Source organism: Myotis lucifugus, unplaced genomic scaffold (assembly GCF_000147115.1).
Source record: "Myotis lucifugus unplaced genomic scaffold, Myoluc2.0 scaffold_785, whole genome shotgun sequence".
Lineage (NCBI taxonomy): Eukaryota > Metazoa > Chordata > Mammalia > Chiroptera > Vespertilionidae > Myotis > Myotis lucifugus.
In genome coordinates, this window is record NW_005871833.1 from 185,356 (window position 1) to 198,748 (window position 13,393).

The 13,393-nt window shown below is 48.3% G+C and overlaps 1 protein-coding gene and 1 pseudogene across 1 annotated transcript; both read right to left on the reverse strand.

Annotated features, from left to right (window-relative positions):
- Nucleotides 1–2,928: 2,928 nt before the first annotated feature.
- On the reverse strand, nt 2,929–11,747 carry ZNF470 (zinc finger protein 470). Its single transcript, XM_006106222.3, has 5 exons — nt 11,621–11,747; nt 10,866–10,948; nt 9,267–9,393; nt 8,997–9,092; nt 2,929–6,103 (listed from the first exon to the last, which is right to left on the reverse strand). Exons 2-5 carry the CDS (start codon nt 10,917–10,919, stop codon nt 4,206–4,208), a joined length of 2,175 nt encoding a protein of 724 aa, XP_006106284.2. The 5' UTR covers nt 10,920–10,948; nt 11,621–11,747; the 3' UTR covers nt 2,929–4,205.
- Nucleotides 11,748–12,414: 667 nt separating this feature from the next.
- On the reverse strand, nt 12,415–12,496 carry LOC111823974 (annotated as a pseudogene).
- Nucleotides 12,497–13,393: the final 897 nt, after the last annotated feature.

Sequence of the window (13,393 nt, forward strand, 5' to 3'; positions counted from 1 at the left end):
CCCATAGACCTGCCCGTGGTGCCGAAACTACTCCCCCACCCATTAGACCTGTCCGTGGTGCTGAAACCTCCCCACGAGCCTGTCGGGGGGGAGTCTGCGGAGCTGTCCATGGTTCTGAACCACACGGCCCTGTCCGCAAGACTGAAAAACATTCCCAAGGCTCTTGTTTATGGTGTTGAAACCCTTCCCCCCTAGACCTGGCGCTGAACCCTCTTTGGGATCGGCCTTGTCTGTGGTGCCACCCCTTCCCCATATACTCCTGTCTGTGGTGCTGAAATCCCTTTCAGACCTGTCTGTTGAACCAAGCCAGACAGACCCAGCTGTCCTTCACCCACGGCCCTGTCCACGGTGCTGAAACCCATTTCAGACAGGCCTGTCCATGGGACTGAACTGTCCGTGGTGCTGAACCCTTTCCCCATAGACCTGGCCCTGGCACTGAACCTCATTGGGGGACCCGTCTGTGATGCTGACTCTAGGCAGAATGCACAGTTCTATCTCTGACGTCTTCAAAGAACCCATCCGCCCTGCTGTTGCCTAGAAACAAAGCTCTCTGGGCTGTGAGGAGCGTGAGATGAAGTAGATGAGGGCAAAAACTGCACCGTCATTTTTAAGAGGCAGCCTTGGCTCTTAGGATGGCAGGGCCTGGGTACAACCTGACTATAATTATTAACAGAGTCTATAAACCATTTCTGTAGGAAAATTATGTATCCCCCCACCCCCCAAAAAATGGAAAACGGGAGACAGATGCGTTTCTATACTGGTTAAGTTTGTTTACTTGCTGTAAAGTGAGGAATAGGAGCCAGAAATGAAGTGCTGGAAGGATGATGGGTAGTTTGAGGGATTACAACCTTGGAAAGCACAAAGCCCAGGGTGGCTCCAAAGAACACCAGCCTCACACCTTTAGGGTGTTTCCACCATGTGACACAGACACAACTGCATTTCACACTCCAGAAAATTCGCTCAGCCAGGTCCATCAGAACCAGATGGCAGGGCTGGCCAGTTACGCAAAAGAAAAGGAGAGATGGTGTCATTGTAAGAAGGGGGCAAGAAAAAACAGGCAGAGAAAGACAGAAAAATATATAACTTAGGTTTTATTTTTGATATCACAATTATGAGTTTATGCTAGAATATAGGTCTGAAAATGTTTTTTTCATTTAGTATGGCACAGTTATTTCTCTATGCCTATATACACATTTATATTTCTTTTGTAAACAACTGCTTAATTCTATTGAATGAATACACAATAATTAACTTACCCACTTACCCATTACCCCAGTGGTCGGCAAACTGTGGCTCACAAGCCACAGTTTGCCAACCACTGCTGATTACCCTAATAATTTACCACTTAAAAAATTGTTTTTGCCATCATATGTTCACCTACCTTTGCACACTTTGGTTTCTGAGGAATTTTGATTCAAATAATATATACATATGACAACTTGTATAATGACCATGGAATTGTCTTCTCACACTTTCACCAATCTTGGGTATTATCATTCTTCTGTGATTTAAAATCAATCTATTGGGGAAAAGTGGATATATCATCACTTCATTTTGCATTTTTCTCCCTACTAGTGATATCGTGTGATTTTCATTAGCTGTTTTATTTCACCTTCTTTGAGCTGGCTGTTAGCTTTGTCCATTTCTCCTACTGCAATGAAACATGCTTCTTTTTCTACCGAGTTGCAGATGTGACTATGACTGAGCTGTAACAGTGCTCTGAATATCAGGATTACCCTTCATTTGCTGCAAACATATCCTTTCGGTCTCTCATTTGTCTACTAACTTTGACTCTGATGTTTTCCGCATAAAAATCAGCTCCTGGGTCGTGCGCAGTGCTTAAGAGGATGGGATGGTGGGAATATTCTAACTCTGTCTGGTACCTTAACATCTTACCTTTACATCTTTAACCTTTCAAGCTTCGGCAGTGTGCCAGGGAGAGATCTTGGTCTCCCCGGAGAGCTCAGTGTCGCTCCAATTCTCCCACTGCAATGAGCATGCTTCTGACCACACATATATAAGGAGGGTCTGAACCCTCCACACAGGCGGGAGAAGCCCGCGCCCATCTCCTGTAGAACAAGGAATGCAGTGCTCCTAGTTTCTATGCCAAAGTAGAGGGGCCATGTCCTCTGGATAAGAGAGCTTCTCACGCCCTAGCCAGTATGGCTCAGTGGATAGAGTGTTGGCCTGCAGACTGAAGGGTCTGGGGCTCGATTCCCATCAAGCACATGTACCTCCGTTGCAGGTTCAATCTGATCCCTGGCGCTGGTCTGGGCACGTGCAGATGTCTCTCTCACATTGATGTTTCTTTCTGTCTCTCCTTCTCCCCTCCACTCTCTCTGAAAGTTAATGGAATCCTTGGGCGAGGATTAATAAATAAAAAAGAAAAGAGAGGAAAGAGGTCCCCTCAGAGGGCCCTCCAGTGGACTGCAGCAGTCACAAGGGAGCCTGAGAGCTCAGAGTACTCCTCCAGGGCGGGGGAACTACTAAAAAACACGGGCTTGCTTTTGGGTGAAGAAAGTGTTCTAAAAGGAACTGTAGCGATGGCTGCACAACTCTGACCATGTCCATGCGTCGTGTACTTCAAGTGGGTGAACTGTATGGTGTGTGAATTACATCTCAATGAGGCTGGTACAGAAACACACCCGCCACCCGCCTCTCAATCACTATTGCTAAAGCGTGAACACAGCTTCGGTTCTCTTCCCGCAGCATTGAAGAGTCCTACTCTCTGCCTTGGGCCATCGCGACTGCTCTCCTTATGCCCTTTGTGTCTGACAGTTCCTGCTGCTCTCCCCCTCCCCCGCCGCTACTGCCACACGTTCTGGGGGTAGGAAGGCATTCTTCCCAGAACTTCCTAGCTCCTTCCTTTTTTTAAAAAAAAATTTACTGTTTTTTTTAGAGAGAAACATTGATGTGCTGTTCCACTTATTTATGCATTCATTCGTTGAATCTTGTACGTGCCCTGACGGGGGATCGAACCCGCACCCTCCCTGGCATGTCGGGATGACACTAACCAACTGAGCTACCCAGCCAGGGCTCCTAGCTCCTCCTTTAGATTTCTCATGACGGTACATGTCACATACTCATCACATACTGTGCATTTCACTTCTTCGTGTCTTCCCCCACCTGATCTGTAAGAGCAAAAACTCTTTGTACATTTTGCACCCTAGTGTGTCCTCAGCATCTGAAACAGTGAGTAAGTGCTCAATCAAGGTTAGCGGAGCGAGTACTACGTTCCTTGTTTATCACAATTCTATTGCTGCCTTTACAAATACAGGAACTTTTACTGGAACATCAGTGAATTTACATATTTAATGTGGGGAGAAATACCTTTGCCAGACTGAGTCTTTCTGTACAGACACGCCTACCTTTAAAAAATAAGTTTACGTTTTAGCGTGTACATTTATACACTGATTGCAGTATATGTTTCTCTGTTTTTGGATCAGTCTTCAGTTTCATAGAACAAGATGGGGAGATTTATATTTATTTTACGCTCTAGAACAATATAAATATCTCAGGAATTGCCCATGATGCATTTCAATCGGTCACAGCGTTGAACTACCTCTTCCAGTTTGTTCCATGCTATGAATCTATTTGAGTTTCCTAGCTTGTTTGGGTTAGTGTTTAATACTCTCCCCTGGCTAGTCCTCCATTCTACCAAACGACTTTGTCCTAATTGGCCTATTCTCACTTCTAAGTGCACTGAGGAGCCTCCTCATCATCAGTGCTACTCATATTTATTCACACGGAGGGAGCGGTAAGCCGCCATGTCACCCTGTGGGTCACAGACTCCTTCAATTCCCAGTGTGTTCACCTTTCGTACCTACAGGCAGAGTCGAGAGCCCTCTGTCTGCTCTGAAGACTGCAGGTTTCGTCATCTTGACCTACTGGTTCCTTTTCCTTGTAGGTGGACATATCTGTAAGGCAACTTTTACTCTAAGGGCACTACTTATGTGCCAAGGATTATGTGCTGAGCCCTTTAAATGGGTCACCTAACAGTCTTTAAAACCTGTGTTTTGAATGGAAAAGTAGTATGAGTACATTTTAATTTTTAAGAGGTTAAGCTGACTACAGTGTTAAAACTATGTACTTGAGGGGAGCAAGAGGGAAAATGGCTGTAACGCTATTTGCAAAAGTCCTGGATTAGGCTGACGGGACATAGACTGGGGAGTGTGGGTGGATTCTAGAGGCCTGGGGAGACTGAACTAGAGGACTCGGTGGCACGTGGGTGCGGAGGAGGGACGAGTGGAGCAGGAGGAGGAGCAGGAGGAGGAGGACTCTCCGGTATGAACTCGCTGGTGATGCGCGAGATGTACGCTCTGCCGGAAGGCCTTCCCACATTCCTCACACCCGTAGGGCCTTTCTCCAGTGTGGATTCTCCGATGCAGCGTCAGGTGGGCTACCTGGCTGAAGGCTTTGCTACATTCCTGACACTCGTAAGGTTTCTCTCCCGTATGAACCCTCTGATGCAGAGTAAGGGATTTGCGGTGGCTGAAGGCTTTCCCGCACACGTTACACTCATAGGGCTTCTCACCTGTGTGACACCTTTGATGACAAATCAGGTATGCCCTCTGCCTGAATGCCTTCCCACACTCGAGGCATTCGTACGGTCTTTTCCCAGTGTGGAGTCTCTGATGTTGGACCAGATAGGAGCCATCGCTGAAGGCCTTCCCGCATTCCGTACATTTGTAAGGCTTCTCGCCCGTGTGAACCCGCCGGTGCTGGGCAAGGTGTGCGATCTGGCTGAAGGCCCGGCCGCACTCCTCACACTCATAAGGCTTCTCTCCCGTGTGTGTTTTCCGATGCTGGGCAAGGTGTGCGTTCTGGCTGAAGGCCTTGCCACACTCCTGACACTCATAAGGCTTCTCTCCCGTGTGAACTCTCTGGTGATGAGCCAGGTGTGTGCTCTGCCGAAACGCTTGCCCACATTCCTGACATTCGTAGGGTTTCTCCCCGGTGTGAACTCTCTGGTGAAGAGTGAGCGAGCCGCGGTGGCTGAAGGCTCTCTCGCAGAGCGCACACGCGTAGGGTTTCTCTCCCGTGTGAATTCTCTGATGTACAGTCAGGGAGGAGCCATGGCTGAACGCCTTCCCACACACGTTACATTTGTAAGGCCTCTCTCCAGTGTGAATTCTCTTATGCTGAATGAGTCCAATGTGGTCTGTAAAAGCCTTCCCACAGTCCACGCAGTCAAAGGGTTTCTCTCCGGTGTGATAGTACCTCCGGTGGCGGATGAGAGAAGCTTTCTGCCTGAAGGCTTTCCCACAGTCAGCACATTCATAGGGCCTCTTTCCCGTGTGAATTCTTCGATGATGAGCCAGGGAGGAGCAATCGCTGAACGCCTTCCCGCACTCAATGCACTCATAGGGTTTCTCTCCTGTGTGGACCCTCTGATGCTGAGCGAGGTGTGCAAGCTGGCTGAAGGCTTTGGTGCACCGCTGACACCGATAAGGCTTCTCCCCAGTGTGAACTCTCTGGTGTTGAATAAGATGAGCATTCTGGCTAAAGGCTTTCCCGCACTCGGCGCACTCAAAGGGTTTTTCTCCCGTGTGTGTTCTCTGATGTTGAGCTAGATGGGCACTCTGGCTAAAGGCCTTTCCACACGCAATACATTCATAGGGTTTCTCTCCGGTATGGATTCTTTGATGAAGAGTCAGGGTAGAGATTTTGCTGAAAGTTTTCTCACAGTCTTTGCATTTCAGAAGTTTCTTTCCTCCACAGACTTGCTTGTGCTTTTTAACAAATGCCTGTGTTTTTAAGCTTTCCTTATCTGTGTCAAAATTGTATGTTCTCTCTTCAATGGGAAATATGTGTTTTACATAAGAAAATGTATTCAGATGAAAAACTGTCCCAGGTTTGTTAGAGTGGTCTTTGTTCTCAATGAGCGCACCTATATGATTGACAGTCTCTTGCCTAAACTGTGGCTTCTGACTTACCAGGTCCCTCCCAAACGGGTCTTCACCTTTCCAGTTTTCCCCTAATGTGGAACACTCAAAGTTATCAGAGCTTGTAAGTCTTCCCATTTTCGTTACCTGGGATAATTTTTCTTCGTAAATGTCCTGGTTTGGAGATAATTCTTTGGTCATCCACACACACTCCGAGTCTGAAAGGTAGTAAGAAAGCAAATGGCTCCTTTATTTAATGCTAGAAGAACGAAAACTTCTCAAATGAGACCAGGGGAGTCAAACAGTTACTGAAGCCCACAGAGGTTAATGTTCTGACAGTTTTTAGATGAAGTTAGGCAACGCCACCTAATTTGACATTTCTCAAATAAAGTCTCCTTGGCTATGGTGTATTATTTCTTTTTTAAAAAAACCTTTCTTTTTTTAAAAATATATATATATATATTTTATTGATTTTTTACAGAGAGGAAGGGAGAGGGATAGAGAGTTAGAAACATCAATCAGCTGCCTCCTGCACACCCCCTACTGGGGATGTGCCCGCAACCAAGGTACATGCCCTTGACCGGAATCAAACCTGGGACCATTGAGTCCGCAGGCTGATGCTCTATCCACTAAGCCAAACCGGTTAGGGCAAAAAAAACCAAAAACCTTTCTTTTAAAATAAATTTTTAAAATTGATTTCAGAGGAAGGGAGAGGGAGCGAGACAGATAGAAACACCAATGATGAGAGAGAATCATTGACTGACTATCTCCTGCACAGCCCACAACTTGGGCTTGTGCCCTGCCCGGGAATCCACCTGTGACCTCCTGCTTCATAGATCGATGCTCAACCACTAAGCCACACCAGTCAGGCTATGGTGTATTATTTCAAGAAGACTTTTAATTAAAGATTTTATACAAATATTTATAATTGAGATTTGTCTGTTAATTTCCTTCCTTGGCACTATTTTGGTATCAATGCTATGCTGTCTTTATTAACACATTTTTTTTTTTTATATATATTTTATTGATTTTTTACAGAGAGGAAGGGAGAGAGATAGTTAGAAACATCGATGGGAGAGAAACATCGATCAGCCGCCTCCTGCACATCTCCCACGGGGGAGGTGCCCGCAACCCAGGTACATGCCCTTGACCGGAATCGAACCCGGGACCCCTCAGTCCGCAGGCAGACGTTCTATCCACTGAGCCAAACCGGTTTTGGCTATTAACACATTTTTTAAAACTTCTTTTTATTCTGTCACAGAACATGTGAACCAACGATGATGACATTTTTCCTAAAAGCTTTTATAGAATTTATTTGTGTAATTATTTGGAGTAGCTGCTTTTCTTAGATGACTGTCTGCATTTCTTCTATTGTAACTGGTCTGTTGAAATTCTCTCTCTTCTGGCATCAGTTGTGGTAATTTATGCTTTCCGAAAATATTATCCATTTAATTAATCTAAGTTTTCAAATTATCTATAGAGTTGAGGAAAATAGATTCCTATGATTCTTTTAAGAACTTATGGACTGTTAGTTGTTTACTATTATTTCTTTTCTTGTGTTTTCTCTCATTTGTCCTCACAGTTTATGTTTTATTGGTTTTCTAAAGAAGCAACTATTTGATTTAATTTCATATATACTGTTTTCTAATACATTTACTCTTAGAGAGAGAGAGAGAGAGAGAGAGAGAGAGAGAGACATTGATTACTTCACGTATTTATGCATTCATTGGTTGATTCTTGTATGTGCCCTGACCGGGGAGCGAACCCCTAACCTTGGTGTCTCAGAACGATGCTACCCAGCCAGGGCAACAATCCTCTTCTTGGAACTATGATAACTGATATCAGGAAAAAGCCACACAATAGCCATAGAACAAATTATAACCATCTCACGGAGGCCCATTTCCCCGCAATGTATATCTTATACACTGTTAACTCGTTTTCTAAACCAGAAAAACAGCTTTCATGCAGGGCAGGCGAAAATACATAATTAAGTTTGAAGAAAATAAACTGGGGCACAAATCCTAATTACGACAATCAAAGTGGAAGAAGATTGCCCTGACTGGTTTGGCTCAGTGGATAGAGCGTCAGCCTGCAGACTGAAGGGTCCCTGGTTCAGTTCCGGTCAAGGACACATGCCTGGATTGCGGGCTTGATCCCCAGTAGGGGACGTGTAGGAGGCAGCCAATCAATGATTCTCTCTCATCATTGATGTTTCTATCTCCCTTTCCCTTCCTTCTGAAATCAATAAAGATATATTTTTTTAAAAAGTGGGAGAAGATAAAGAGGCAGGAGGTAACATTAGTGAGCTGATCTGTTCACCTTTCATGTGGGTATCAAAAGGTGGCATTCCGAGTCTCATGTGAATTATAAAATATAGATTCAAAAATACATAAAAACATAAAGGTAACACCTTGTGGGACTGAAAACCTTCCCAATTCACAGGGTGGGACGGTGTGAAAGGAGAAAAACCATATATAAACAACAAAGCAAGAAGAAATAATCACAGGACAACAAAGGAAAAATAATTAAAAGTAGAAGGAAGAACACAGCTACAATGACTGTTAATCCAATAAACACGTTTTTAAAAAAGGAAAAGTTTTAAACAACTGAACACAAATTTGTCTGAGGAATCCAAAAATGCTGACTGTCAGGAATGACTGTAACAATATGGCACGAGGTCAACATAAGTGGAACATAACAGCGTCCAGACACAGACTATGGGATTTGCAGGAGATCAGTGAAGGTCCAGGTGGCACATCGTGCCAGTGAGGAGGAGAAGACTGACTTAAAAAATGGAGTTAGAGGCCCTGACTTGGTAGCTCAGTTGTTACAAGTGTCTTCCTGATACACCAAAGTCATAGGTTCGATCCCCAGGCAGGGCATATACAACCATCAACCAATTAATTCATAAATAAGTGGAACAACCAATTGATCCCTCTCCACCCCCCTCCCCCATCATCTCTCTCCATAAAATCAATAACCTTTTTTTTAATGGAGTTAGAACAAGATGTTTCCATTTGGGAGGGGCTTTTAGAGTTGTTGTCCAACAAGTCTTAGAGAGAAGAAACACCGTGAGAATAGCGTCCCCAGTGCTAGCAATCCTGTACTTACGGGGGCACAGGCCTCCTGCCATCTCGCCATCCGTCACCCAGGGCTCCTCACCCTGCTCCAGCAAGGAGATCACGTCTGGCTTAGACACGCAAAGACCTGCATAGAGGAAAAGAGAAGAAAACGGGCTATGCTGTGGCTACTGCAGAATTATGACCCAGTCCAGACGGTACGGAGAGACGAGGGACGCGGTAGGGAAATGCTGAGAAAGCCGTGAGAGACAGCCGAGGCGGGACGATTCCTGTGGGGAGTGAGGGAGGCAGGCGCTCTCACCCACGGAGACCAGGGTCCTGTAGTTCTCCAGCATCACCTTCCTGTACAGAGTCCTCTGAGCGAGGTTCAGGCACTCCCACTCATCCCGGGAGAAGTCTATGGCCACATCTGGGAAAGTCACTGCGTCCTGAAACGACACAAATGCAATCTTGCTCAACCAGTGTTCACGTCCCCACTCGGGGGGCTCCAGGGTAAAGGGTTCTGCTGCTCACACTCTGGGGGGGGGGGGACGTGTGTAAGTAATTGTACGGGGGTCTAACTGACCCAGGAGTGGGAGTTAGTTCCTGGACAACTTTTCTGTCTAGTTATATTGTATAAATTAGGACAAATAAAAACATATGAGAGCCATTCTCTGCTCTTGGAGCAATTCTATGAAATTTATAAAAAATGTCGACTGCATTAAAAACAGTATCATTAAATATTAAATATCTGATCTATATTCGAAGCTACATCACCTTTCTACATGGAGGAATTAAAGAGCTCTGGGACTGCAAGGGAACATCTGAAGGAAGGACGCCGACCTGATGAACATCATTTCAACCTTCACAACATATTCTAAGAAATCTTAATGTTCTTGAGGTGTTAAGAACTGTGCCCAGCCCTGGCTGGTTTGGCTCACTGGATAGAGCGTTGGCCTGTGGACTGAAGGGTCCCGGGTTGGACTCCTAGTCAAGGGCATATGCTCAGGTTGTGGGCTCTGTCCCCAGTAGGGGGTGTGCAGGAGGTGGCCAAACCATGATTCTCTCTCATCATTGATGTTTCTATCTCTCTCTCCCCTTCCCTTCCTCTCTGAACTCCATAAAAACATCCTATCTAATAAAGCGGGAATATGCAAATTCACCATCACAAACGCTGGTGGCACCCAGTCCTTTCAGCCCCACTGGCAGGGGGCAGGGGGGTGGAGAGTGGGGGCGTGGCAGGCGCACAGTGCAGCCGACCCGCCCTCAGCCCCCCAGCCACCCAGGGCCAGCCCGAGGCACAGGCAAGCCTCGGATGTCGGCTGCCCAGCTGCCCAGGGCCAGCCTGAGGCTCAGGTAACCAGGGCCACCTGAGGCTTGTGCTGCTGGCAGTGGCAGCAGCAGAGGTGTGATGGGGCGTCATCAGCCCCTGATCGCCGGGTCACCTCCCACCCCTCAGGGTTCCCAGACTGTGAGAGGGGGCAGGCAAGGCTGAGGGACTCCCCCTCCAGTGCATGAATTTTCATGCACCGGGCCTCTGGTATTTATATAAACGTTTGCTGCCTTTTCATTTCCCCAGCAGGCTGCTGGCTCTCCGAGAGCCAGATGGGCACATAGGAACCAGGCAGGTGGCAGCTCTCCGATTCCTCTAAGGACGGTATGCTGTGCAGTCAGATGGCGTACAAACAGCTGAGCGCGGGCAATGAAGAGTGAACACCAAACAGGAAGAAGGGGCGGCTCCCAGAGACACGGGGCAGTTGGAGTCCGACCCTGGGACCCCAGCACTCATCAGGGAGGGAGGAAGCAGAAACCAGGCCCCAGGGTGGAACTATGAGGCAGACAATTTTCAGAAGAAAACAAACATGACCAAACCCTGGAAAGCAAAACTACTGTAAGGAGGGAAGGGGGTGTGCTAACTCACCGGGGGCATGGCTGTAAGGTCAATGCCCATTGCCGCCTCTGCCTGGCTCCTCATTCGAAGGGCTCTACCCCGCGAGCGCAGAGCTGGGGGAGGAGAGAGGAGGAGTGAGATGGAGCAGCTCTAAGAACCGCAGCCCAGAAACTCTGCCTTCAGCTCCCTCTTTTCATTCTCTCACTCCCACCCACCCTGCCCTCAGCCCAGGCATTCGCTGGGAGACCAGGACGTTACAGCTGGGGTTCTGCTCTGCTCGGCTTTTCAGGCTGAACTCGACCTATGCCCCCCTCCCCTCAAAGCCACTCATTCATCAACAACAGAGATGTATCAGGTGGGCTGCGTATATAGGGTGTCCCCCAAAATGTATGCACACTTTACAGCGGAAAGCTCAATTCTGAAAATGGAACGTATTTTAATAAACACTGCCGTTATAATCATTCAAAGTGAGTGCATGCATTTTTGGGAGGCACCCTATCTTTACACTCCCGATTTAACCTTCACGATCTTCAGTGAAAACAGGAAACGCCGCCAATTGGGACTGGGCCAGACGGGGTCGGACACGCCCTGGAGCCCTTCCTCGGTCCCTCCCCAGCCCCTTGGCCTGATCGGGACTGGGTGAGAAGGCCCTAATCACCCTGATCGCTGGCCAGGCCCAGGGACCCCACCCGTGCACAAATTCATGCACCAGGCCTCTAGCACAATAATAAATAATATACAAGAACAAACTGTGTTAAAAAAAAAAAGTGTTTAAGAGCACCCACCTCCAGCCCTGGTGGAGGGGACTGCATGAGAGCCATTGCAGCGGGGCCTCTGGAGTCCACGGGCCCTGGGCCCGAATCCTGGCTCCTCCTGGAAGTGGTTACTTGTCCTCTCTCAGGCTTCAGTGTCCTCATCTGTGAGGGGGAGACAAAGCAGTTCCCGCATCACCCTGTTCCGAGGTTTGGGGTTAATAGCCCCCCAGAGCCTCAGAACTGTCTCCCCCACGGTGCACACAGCGACCATCAGCTACCACCGTGCACGCAGCGACCATCAGCTACCGCCGTGGCTGTGAGCAGCACTTCTCTGTTAATCTGACTTTTCAGTGACAGTTGACATTTGGGAATTTTTTTTTTTAAATATATTTTACTAGAGGCCCGGTGCACGAATTCATGCACCAGCGGGGCCCCTTGGCCTGGGCCTGTGGGATTGGGCCAAACTGGCTCTCTGACATCCCCAAAGGGTCCCGGGTTATGAGAGGGCCAGGCCACCGAGGGGTCTGGGTTATGAGGGGGCGCAGGCCAGGCTGACGATAAAAAGGCCGGTGCTCGATCAGGGCCTAGGAGGGACGCGGGAGGTTGGCCAGCAGGAGAGGGACTGTGGGAGGGCTCCAGGGTGTGTCCGGCCCGGCTCACTCAGTTCCCATCAGCTGGACCCCAGCAGCAAGCTCACCTACTGGTCAGAGCATCTGCCCCCTGGTTGGGTCAGTGCATGTCATAGTGAGCGGTTGAGTGGCCTTAGCATATCATTAGCATATTACGCTTTGATTGGTTGAACGGACGACTGGACACAGCATTTAGGCTTTTATTATTTTTTTTAATTAGCAATAATCGCGCCTTGGATAAACCTCATTGGCTATGATACTGCCACTGCACAAAGCTAGGCTTTTTTTTTTTTTTTTTTTTTTATATAAGATTGATTTTTTTACAGAGAGGAAGGGAAAGGGATAGAGAGTTAGAAACATCCATCAGCTGCCTCCTGCACACTCCCCTACTGGGGATGTGCCCGCAACCAAGGTACATGCCCTCGACCAGAATCCAACCCGGGACCCTTCAGTCCGCAGGCCGACGCTCTATCCACTGAGCCACACCGGTTAGGGTGACATTCGAGGATGTTATCAGGCCCAGGGGACAGCACTCCTTCCCCCTCACTGTGCTCCCTGGGGGGGGGGGCGGGGGGCTTGGATACTTTTGGAGAGGGAGGGGGGGGGATACTTTCCTTCATTTATGACAGCGATGGGGAATGTTCGGCCTTGGGGCGCGGAAGGCCCCCCAAAATCACTTGGTCTGGCCCTGCCAAGGTATTGGGGTGAGGTAATTACATGTCTGACCAAATAGGGCAGGCTAATTTTTTATCTTACTCTATTGACTTCAGAGAGGAAGGGAGAGGGAGAGGGAGAGAAACATCAATGATGAGGGAGAATCATGGATTGGCTGCCTCCTGCTCCCCCCCCCCCCCACTGGGGGGTATCTAGCCCGCAACCCGGGCATGTGCCCTTGACCAGAACCGAACCAGGGACCCTTCAGTCCCCAAGCTGACGCTCTACTCACTGAGCCACACGGGCCAGGGCCAGGGGCTCCTTTTCAAACTGGAATTCTCTGAGGCCCGGGCGTGACGCCATAAACACCCGAACGGCCCCTGTCAGGAGGAAGGTTCCCCACCCCCTTCCTCCCCCCTCCCGCCCCACAGCGACACGGGGCAGGACCCTGACACCTAAGGACTGAGGTGCACCCCCCCAAGAGCAACAGCGCGCGCAGAGGGGGTGCCCTCCCCCCTGG

What these genes read in the sequence shown, in the direction of transcription:
- ZNF470 (XM_006106222.3), bottom strand. Translation starts at nt 10,919, where the DNA reads ATGAGGAGCCAGGCAGAGGCGGCAATGGGCATTGACCTTACAGCCATG. An exon ending in CAGGACCCTGGTCTCCGTGG is followed by an intron (nt 9,093 to 9,266) that starts GTGAGAGCGCCT and finishes TCCTCTATGCAG; the next exon opens with GTCTTTGCGTGTCTAAGCCA. An exon ending in GGCAGGAGGCCTGTGCCCCC is followed by an intron (nt 6,104 to 8,996) that starts GTAAGTACAGGA and finishes ACTACCTTTCAG; the next exon opens with ACTCGGAGTGTGTGTGGATG.